Raw genomic sequence first — 9,893 nt, 5'->3', positions numbered from 1 at the left:
TGTAATTGTGTAATTTGGGGATTTTTTTTTTAACTGTGAATTAACTGGATTTTTTAGGATAGGCAGGGCAGGCATTTGAAGGACCAGGTGCAGACTCAATACAAAGAAAACACAAAATCTAATCTTAAACTTTTGTTGCTGTATTGTTATTTTTTAGTTTATTCCTGCCGTATTTTGCAGCAATTTTCAAACAACTCATAATTTTCTATACAACTACTATTCTCGGAGGTCTATGTTAGCTAATTTGACTACTTTAAAATTAAGAGATAATGAAAGAGATTTTTCTTGTGACTGCAAGTCTGCATGAATCTGAATCCACCATGAAATGCAACCTGCTGCAATGCGTGGCGATTTTAATTCTGTGAGGAGGCAGCTGTGACTAAAATAGGTGAAATCTTTGTTGTGGCTGATGTTTGGTGTTTCATTGCAGCTTGAACTGCATGTAGCTAAGACACACTCTGTTCTTTACAGAGCCCTTTGTGATACAGATGTGAGTTTTATTTATGTTTGTAAAGCACAGTTAGATCAAAAATCATTTTTATCTCATTTGTGACATGATCATTTTTTCTATTGTTTGATAAAATATGGAAGTTAGTCTTGGAACATTTATTTAAAAAAGGTTTCCTTTTTTATTGTTGGTGAGGTTTAAAAGATAAGCTGTTTCTTCATTTTGTCAATGTTGTTTATTCTGCCTTTTGAAGTTCACAATAAAAAGGAAGTAAAAAAAAAAACAATAAGTTTGGATAAAAACTTTATTTCATGGTACCTGTATATGTTGTACACTGAACTTGTCTGAGGCAGATCAAGGAACAAAATGTGTAAAAACAAAATGGGAATCTTCACCTGTACAAAAAGGTGTAAAGAAATAAAAGCTAAGGGAATGGAGACACATTTTCCATCAACCACTAAATGCAAAGTTTTTCCTATTTCCTTTTTATTTTAATTTTGGCCAAGGTATTGCAAAAGTTGTTATAGTTGCGACTATCAGTGAACGACATTTTAAGGGCACTCTTCAACAGAGGGTGTATCCTAAATGGTGATGCAATAATGGTGAGTAGAAGGTGGGAAGTGTGTTCAAGCTTAATAAGCATGATTAGCCACAAACAGTGACTCTCCGCCAGCAGCGCTGCTTCCAGAAGAGACATACTTTCCCTGGCAGGCGAGGTTGTTAGCCTGAAAGGGGAAAATTAAATTTAGATTAGTTGCTATATATTTGAAACACCAGAGAGTTGATTTCAGTGCCAGGTAGTGCTGTAGTATTTCATGTCATTATGTACCAAAGCTCTCTTGATGAACTCTTCTTGGCATGCCTTTCCGTTCTCCTTCTTGCCCCCCCAGGCTTTCAGGGCAGAGGCCTGCAGAGCACGGCCATATGAGAAGGTCAGAGCCCAGGGCCGATGCAGAGGGCACTGGTTCATGGCATTCAGGTTAACAGAAGCCTCCTCCTCACTCTGGCCACCAGACAAGAAAGTAATTCCTGGACAGACATATAAAGATAGGTTATGAATGCCTTTCTCCAAATACTCCTTCACCAAGAACAGAGCATTAGTAGAAGGAGGCTAGACCTTGTGAAAAATTGTGACTCAGCCAATTAAAAAAAAATATGTGTTGGTTCTAGTTACCAGGGACCGCGGGTGGGACAGTGCGACGCAGGGCAGTAACAGTGGCCATGGCAATCTCCTGGTTGCTGTACTTGTGAGAGCAAGAGTGTCCTGGTGTGACCATGTTGGGTTTAAGCAGGGTGCCCTCCAGGTAGACATGGTGGTCAGAGAGGGCTTTGTAGACGGCAGCCAGGACCTTCTCTGTGACGTACTGGCAGCGCTTCAGGTCATGGTCACCATCGGGGAGGATCTCAGGCTCAACGATAGGGACAATGCCATGCTAAGGGAGTCAGGAATAAATGGGGTGAAAATTTTGTGGGCACCAAAAAAGATAGCCTCACAATAAGATGGTGGGGGTTTCTCACCATCTGACAGATGCTGGCATAGCGAGCCAGGACATTGGCATTCTCAATGATAGCCAGCCTTGAGGGGGTGGTGGGAGTGATCTTCAGAACACAGCGCCACTTGGCAAAGTCAGCACCATCCTTTTTGTACTGTGCACAGCGCTCATACAATCCATCAAGACCTGTAAGGATGCAAAGACAGATGTAGTACAAATGGTGCATAAAGGATTCACTACAATTTCCTGTTTTACTTACCCTGGGTGGTTGTCTCGCCATTGGTTCCGGCCAGAGGGACGACACCTTTGTCTACCTTGATGCCGACCACCATACCTCTTTCCTTCAGGTACTGTGGGAAGGTCTTTCCATTGTCGGCCTTCTGGTACATGGTCTCGTGGAAGAGGATGACACCACCAATGCAAGGGACGATGCGGTCGTCAGCAGTGAAGAGGAGCTGGCGGTACAGCCTCCTGTTCTCCTCAGTGTTCTCAGCATTGATGCTCTGGAAGCGCTTAGCCACACTCCCTGTAGATTATAAAACCCTTGACTGTTTTATTCAAATCTGGCTCAAGATCCCATGTATTTTTAATGTACAGGCAGCAAAATATGTTTTTTTTAATATATGTATAAAATATAAATGACAAAATATATTTTGTCTTTTTTTTTAATACCTTCTAGACCCAAGGCTAAAGTTAACACATAATTTCATGCTTCTGATTTTGGAAGTTTTACTATACAATCTTTAAACAGCAATTTCTTGTAAGAAATCTTACAATTCATACATCTTGAGTTCAAAATTTGAAACCACAAAGTCTTTTGGAACCCAAAAAGTATTGCCCTGTGTTCAGCAAAGATTAATATGAATTTTGTAACGCAGTACAAAACTAAAATTTGGATTATCTTGAATCGCATTCTCCACGAGAAATACTTTGAGAACTCAACACTAAATTGAAATATACCATAACGATGAGTGACAAAAAAGGACCCTTTAACTTTAGCCATTTTCTGTGTTTAGGACAATAAAAAGGATTTTATAACTTGGAAATGTTGCATATAATCGGACTGCAACATGCCATAGCAATGAAGCGTGTGCTCCACTGATGCTTATAAACCTTGGTACAACCGTCATCAAGGTCAATATTGAGGTTGTTGGTAAAATGATGTTTATGTTACATTAGTGGTTTTGTTCAATGCTCAAACATACTCACCTGTGGACTCATCTGCAGCAAGGATTCCTTTGCCTGTAGCCACAATCTTATGAGCAATGTCACTGAGCTCCTTCTTCTGCTCAGGAGTAAGGAAAGGATATGCGTGAGGCATCCTGACTCTGCACAGAAAGGGGAAGTAACATTAAAGGACCAGCAAAAACAGACATGGGGTTCAGCTTTGCCTTTTACAGAAGAAGTCAAAAGTTCAGTCATTCTGCAGGGGTGCAGCTGCTGATCTTATGTTTGGTTTTCTTCTAGATGTGTGGGAACATGCTCAATGAAAGGAGGCAATGGTAAGGGGTGAACAGTATGACGGAAGTGGTGTAAAGAGTTTTGCCATGGGGTTTTTTGTCACTTTATATTCTGGTAGAAAGCAAAGCAAGCTTTAAATTGCAGTTTTGGGTATGAGTTATTGATTTAGGTATGATTTGCTGTTGCTCAGGAATTTTACCCTCAGATCTCCCAGCATGCGAGTGACCTATTCCATTTTCTAACTCCATATCACTGACCTTTCCCTTCACACTTGCTGCCCTCTTTCTCTTGTCTTAGTATGCTCTATGAATAGGTTGGGCTAATTTTACATGGCATGCCACCACATAGCTTTTAAGTTGAGTGAAAGACCCCACATGTTCACCAGCCATACAACTCTAAGCAAGGTTTACACCACTTCTAAATTATAGCTCGTTAGAACTTCCTATACGTAAAATGGAAACTTGTGCAGGTTGACCACAGTCTGCCATTCTCTTTCTGCTCAGTCTAAGCAGCCTTTCATGTTGGTCAGATGGGGAACAACATGATAACCTGTACATAGTAGAACTGTAGCCAGCTCTAGTTCAAAGAGAATTTTTAGACAGGTATACTTTGGTGATGTTAATGGCAAGCTATTGAAAGTGTTCTGTAATAAACAAGAGAAAAACTTGCACTAAACCTCAAACCATGGTAGCATGTGGGTTGCATGCAACAGGGTTTCTTTTTTCCGGTTTGTTGTAGCATTAGCTGTATCTTTGTTTCATCCTAAATGATTTAAATATATAAAAAGCAACCTTTAGATTTGACACTTCTTTTTACCTTGGAGTTTTGGAGGAGTGCTGAGGGTAGAGGTGTAGTCAGAAGATCCGGCCTTCGTCTGCGACACCTCTCTGCCGTTCTGGCCCTTGTATTTATCCTCCCATTGTGACCCCTCACATTTCAGCTGCCCAGCTATAAAAAGAACAGGACGCAACCAGAGATGGCTCATGACATTCAACGAGCACTAGGGCTGGAGTAGCTAGTGAGTGGCCAGCAAAAGGGCAAAGAGGGTTTCGGGGGAATGGCAGAGAAAGCAACAAAGTTGGGCCGGTTGTAGAAGTGAACAGGCAGGTCTGTTTGATTCTAAATTATAAATAAAAAACAATTTCTTAAATTTTCTCCGCGTTTTTAGTGAAAAGTGTCGCTACTGTTCTTCAATCAGTTTAAATTTCTAGAAAATACAAAAAGAATTGTTAGAACAGGACTGTAGATTATAGTACTTTGGAAAAGTGCTAATTCCCAGCAACAATGTGTTTTATTGGTTGATATAAATTTGAGTGTTAATTTGAAGAAGAAGGAAAAGGATATGATTACTTTTTAACAATAAAAATCATAAAACATATGACGATTTTGTTTTAATTCCTATTTATTTTGATTTAAAAAAACCAAAACCAGCTAGTTACCTTCAGAAGACAAAAAGTGTGTAATATATCTCAGTATATATATTCTTTGATGCCCTGAGAGTATTGTTTGAGGGGATTAGTAAACAGACAGCATTATTAAGAACAAGGAACACAGTAGACAAGGGGGGAAGGTTCACTGGCAGGACTAAAATCTAACTATCTTGCAGACAGAATAATCTCTGATGAAAAATTAACGCTGACATTGACCTGGAAATATTTTGGTGAAGATTCTCAGTCATCCGGATTAACCTGGAAACAGTTTTCCCACTATCAGATAATCATGCTTTCTCAAACGAAAATTAGGAAGTTGGCCAGTGTTCTGAATACAAAAAAATGTCTGTGACTATAAAAGACGTTCACTTTATAGTAGGATGTGAGATACTCATGGGCTAGAATAAGAATACGTTTTGCTTTTCTCAAACGAAAAATTAGGAAGTTGGCCAGTGTTCTGAAAACAAAAAAATGTCTGTGACTATAAAAGACCTACACTTTACAGTAGAATGTGAGATATTCATGGGCTAGAATAAGAATAGGTTTTGCTAAATACGTTTGAGAAATCTATCATCAATTCTGACCAAGCTTGTGTTTTGCAATAAAAGAGTAGTCTAAAGCTCAGTCTCTAGATGTGCAAAGGCAGTAGAGAGATACCCCAAAGACTAATTAATCTGAGATACTGAATACAAATGCCTGCTGCAGTTATCAGATATGTAGCTGCAAATATATATTTGTATATGCAGAGAATTGCATGCCTGTATGGTCTGCTTTTGCTTTGCAGTTGAAAACAATTTTGTTTCTCTGTCGCTTAAAATCTTAAAAAGATCACTGAAAATAATTGTGGTGATGAGACAAAATGTGAAAAGTTTTGAAGGGAAATGAGACTATTACATAGCACTTTATAGAAAGTATGCACTAGTAGCACGGGGGTCGGGGGGCGTTTGGAGCATGTGACATTGCAAACCTGCCCTTAGAAATCCAAGCTAGACACAGCAACACAGGCTCCTGATCCTTGACCTTTTCCTGACCTTTCTTGCCCGCATTTGCTTGGCAGCAAAGGTCGACCAGCTAGCTCTGGAAAAGGTTGAACATTTTATATCTGTATCAAAACCACACAGGGCTCCGTCACACAGCTAAGTGGCAGATGACCATTTGGAGCAACAGAACTGAAAAAGTGAGTAAGCTATCTCTGATGAGCAGCAACAGCGAGTAGGAAGGTTCACTTCCTGTGCTCAGGGCTGTGGGCTGAATGAGTCAAAATAGAGGCAGAGATACGGGACGGAACAAGACGACATATCATCTACGAGGCAATCCACATCATCAAGGCACAGCTGCATGTTGTGCTTTTGATCTCAAGCTACTCCAAATCACCACACCAGTTTAAGAAAACAAAATGTTTGTCTATTTAAACTTGTAAATAGTCTATTTTGATATCTTTTTTTCCCCCAGAATCTTGTAAAGAATGTTTTATAAAAGACATACGCAATAAATTATGCCATCCTCGATTACCAGCTTATAGGAACTGACTTTTTCAAAATTTGCACAACATAGTTTAGACTCACAAGAATGACGAGAATGTTAAGAGGAAGTCTACCAAAAGCAGAAATGTCCCATGTGTTAAACTTGTAGAAGGAACACAAAAGACAAAGTTTTTAGATGTATGTGTATATGTATGTATTTTTAGATGATCTGGACTCAGTTTTCCTGTCTGCCCTGTGGACCAATGAAGCATATTAGAAGCATAAACTGCTCTTTGAGGAAAGAAAAAAAACCCCACATTTTCTGTGTCGTGTTTAGCAACTTTATCCCAAAAAAGAAAAAAAACCTAGAAAAAAACAATCACAGATCAAATTACTGCCTTTTAAAATTCCGATTCAAAAAAACAATCATGGTCATTTCATCGTATTAATCCTCAAATATGGCCCGTTAAATCATTTACATCGTCAAAAAAATTCAGTGACTGTTTTTTGAGTGTGGCTGCATGTCTCCTTCCCACCTCACCACAATTCCTTATGTTTTCTGGTTTACTGTAGTTGAGGTTGTTGCTGTAACATCACAGCCTATAGCAACGTTCAAGGACAAATTCCTATTTTTATCAGGGCATATACGAAAATAAATGAAGAATGATACTTCAGGGGAATGGGGTCACAAAACGCCCAAAATGGCTGGAGTATTAATTGTTTTTCTGGGCCATATAAGAAACTATAGGTAACTTTTCTTTGCAGAGAGTATCTGAATCACCATGTGATTCAGACTCCCCCCTCCCAGTTGTTCAGCGTTCTGCATTAACACACACAGATGGATGACTGATTCCTTTTAAGGACATGTCCTTAATATTTTCAGATAAGTTGTTAAACAACCAAAACACACAACAGTGTGCAAATACCTATTATACATTTTAATATTTTAAATGCTTGCGATTAACAGATAAACTAAAGCTGTTAAACCTCACACTGCAAGTTTAACGTGAGAAAAAACATATGAAAGAAAACCTTTCAGTCTGAACTGAAAAGTGCCTCTGTATTAAACTCCTCCTACACCAGTGTTCTTCCTTTTGCATTGAGCAGTTCCCCTTAAACTTGTACAGTTTGCCATGAACATCTTCCCCTCGACATTCTGAGTAAAGAAAAGTAAAATTTTTCCACAATTCACACTTGAATTTGGTTGACCAAAGAGGATATCACACTTTTGGTTTGCTCTCCATGAGAGCAGCAATGGAGTGGGTAACTGCTCTGACACTTTTCTTATCAGGTGAGGAACATTTTTGCTTCTACATTTAATTAAGATGTTTTCTGTCTGATGTGAAAAGCATTGTTATGTATCACTATCTTTTGGAAGCTGCAGGCTGCTGATATGAGCTCCTGTTAATTTAATTAATTCTTGAATTCCATATAACAGAAAGTCACACATTTCTAACAGAGTAGATATATGACCTGTATTCGTCATCTATAAGTGTTCACTTTTTTATTCCTAAACTTTTCACCCGCTGCAGAGATATTTTACTTTTAAGTAAAAAGTAAATGCTTTACATTTAGGGACTGGTCATTCAGTATAATGATATACGACCATTTCTGACCACCGTGATATCGTGAAAATATTATGATTACCTAACTGAGCTGATTGTTAAAAGCAAAGAAAAAAGCCTTAACTTTCATTTGGCTAAGGCTTTAAATGTAGTTTTTTTGGAAAAAATAATTTTTACCATGATTAGAGAATGAGGAACTTAAAAGGCGACAAAGGGAGTGACTGATGGTACCAAAGGTAGTTTGTTCGGTTGAGCCTTATTTTTTTGCAGAATTCCTGCAGTGTAACAAGGAGAGTCTAAGGACTCCAAGAGAGATGGAGAAAGGAAGGAGACAGGAAGGATCTAAACATCTTGGGGAAACCATGTCCTCCCAGGAGCTCATGGGTTTTTAAGTCTTTACCACAAAGGGTTTAACTAGAGAAAAAGGAGAATAGTTTAAAAATTAACAGTCATTAGAGGGATAAATATATTTCTCTTGTGAGAGCCACCTTTAAGAGTTAACAAACTTAAAGAGGAGGTTGTCTTTGCTGACAAAAATACTGCCTGTATGTGAAAAAATGTTACAGCTGTTGTGACTGCAACCTGCTACCAGTGCTCCCTCACCTGGGGAGAGTGAATAAACCACCTCAAAGAACTAGTAAGGGAAGGGGAAGTAAGGAAGGAGAGAAAGATGGGTCTAGAACTGCGAGGAAATTACACATTTTAAAAACAAGATTTAACAAAATCTTAAAACAATATCCAGAATAAATATTCATACCTTTCCCAAAAATTCCTTGTTTTTGGATGTGTCCAAAGTTAGAAGAACAAAATACCCTCATCTTATCTGCAGCTATTACAAATATCTGGGATGTCCTGTTAAAGTTGTTTTTCTGATGTGATATGGAGTCTGATAATTCAGTTACCTCTCTAGGCGATCTTACAGGCTTCCCCTGATTGTTTCATAGTTATCCCATCCTGCAAATAATTTATTTTTAAACCATTTGATTTAAGATATTGGCAAATTATTGAATTTAGAGATCTGACTTTTTCCATTTTAACACTCAAATAGCGTGAAAATGCTCAAAATAACTTTGATGATACCTTATAGTATTTTTAAGATGTAAACATTTTTTCAAATGGGGAACCTTAAATTTAGGAGTACCCCAGTCCCCACCAATATATATCTCTCACCCTGATAAAACTCATTTTCTACTGATAAGCCAACTTTATTATCCCTGTGGGACAATAAAGTATTATTCAACTATTGTTGCTTTCTGAATCTGTTGTGATATGCAAAAGATTTGGGCTTTAGTGTATCCTAGTGGTCAAAAACCAACACTGCATAATGTTTCAATGGGCTCTATGCACAGATCCACTACTTCCTAAACTTAAGGCGGCTCTATTGTTTCATCTCATTCATTAGTGGGTGAATTGATGAATCCAGGTGGTTACTGAGGTCAGGCACACTTGGATTGATCAGTTTATCCAGTAGAAAAAGACTGGAAACAAAAGAGCTGCCTTCAGGAAGTAGTGGAGTTGTGTAAAGAGCCCATTTTATAGTAATATTCACCAACCTATTACTGCACATTTACAACAGAAAGAATGAAAAGTAAACGCAACAATAACAGATAAACAATAAAAACATCCAACAGATAAAATAATAAATAATTCCTGTATATTTTTCCTCCTTATTCTTCAGTCTTTAAAACTGCACCAGGTTTTAATGTTGAATCTAAGAAATGGAGATCACTGAGTATACCTGCTGCAGGTTTTGGCTATCAGGTGGTGCAGCGGACATCAGAGTGAGTCAAGTCATGCATTATTCTTTAAAATTTTTTTCTAATTTATTTTATTTCACTTGGTAAAATCTTTATAAAATCGTTTCTGACCAACTTGCTACTTATTAACTTTTGTCTGTTTCTCAGTGTGCTTGTCAGCGCCCCACTTGAACAATATGACACGGATAAGAGGGGACAAATATTTAGATGCTCAACAGAGAGGTGCGACTGGTTGATTGATGCAGGTAGTATTTATCTTATTACATTTCCTAAGAT

The 9,893-nt window shown here is 38.2% G+C and overlaps 2 protein-coding genes across 2 annotated transcripts in view; one reads left to right on the top strand and one right to left on the bottom strand.

The window, feature by feature from the left end:
• Positions 1–931: 931 nt before the first annotated feature.
• On the bottom strand, positions 932–4,356 carry LOC107097190 (fructose-bisphosphate aldolase A). Its single transcript, XM_015394239.1, has 7 exons — positions 4,219–4,356; positions 3,151–3,269; positions 2,201–2,467; positions 1,967–2,127; positions 1,623–1,881; positions 1,278–1,477; positions 932–1,173 (listed from the first exon to the last, which is right to left on the bottom strand). The coding sequence occupies exons 2-7, from the start codon at positions 3,260–3,262 to the stop codon at positions 1,081–1,083; spliced, it is 1,092 nt and encodes a 363-aa protein (XP_015249725.1). The 5' UTR covers positions 3,263–3,269; positions 4,219–4,356; the 3' UTR covers positions 932–1,080.
• Positions 4,357–7,425: 3,069 nt separating this feature from the next.
• Positions 7,426–9,893, top strand: part of LOC107097201 (integrin alpha-D-like) — an 18,592-nt gene continuing 16,124 nt past the window's right edge. Inside the window, exons 1-3 of the mRNA XM_015394252.1 lie at positions 7,426–7,586; positions 9,539–9,641; positions 9,765–9,862. Coding sequence (XP_015249738.1) covers positions 7,538–7,586; positions 9,539–9,641; positions 9,765–9,862 — 250 coding nt within the window. The 5' untranslated portion in view covers positions 7,426–7,537. The remainder of the gene's footprint in view (positions 7,587–9,538; positions 9,642–9,764; positions 9,863–9,893) is intronic.

Source organism: Cyprinodon variegatus, unplaced genomic scaffold, assembly GCF_000732505.1.
Source record: "Cyprinodon variegatus isolate N-32 unplaced genomic scaffold, C_variegatus-1.0 Scaffold679, whole genome shotgun sequence".
Lineage (NCBI taxonomy): Eukaryota > Metazoa > Chordata > Actinopteri > Cyprinodontiformes > Cyprinodontidae > Cyprinodon > Cyprinodon variegatus.
Note: the sequence above shows the minus strand (reverse complement) of the source record. Positions and strands in the feature narration are given on the sequence as shown.

Bases quoted from the DNA above. Each gene is read 5' to 3' on its own strand.
- LOC107097190 (XM_015394239.1), bottom strand. From the start codon at position 3,262: ATGCCTCACGCATATCCTTTCCTTACTCCTGAGCAGAAGAAGGAGCTC. The intron at 2,468-3,150 runs GTGAGTATGTTT...TATAATCTACAG, and splicing joins TGCTGCAGATGAGTCCACAG to GGAGTGTGGCTAAGCGCTTC. The intron at 1,174-1,277 runs GTACATAATGAC...TTCCCCTTTCAG, and splicing joins AGTTCATCAAGAGAGCTTTG to GCTAACAACCTCGCCTGCCA.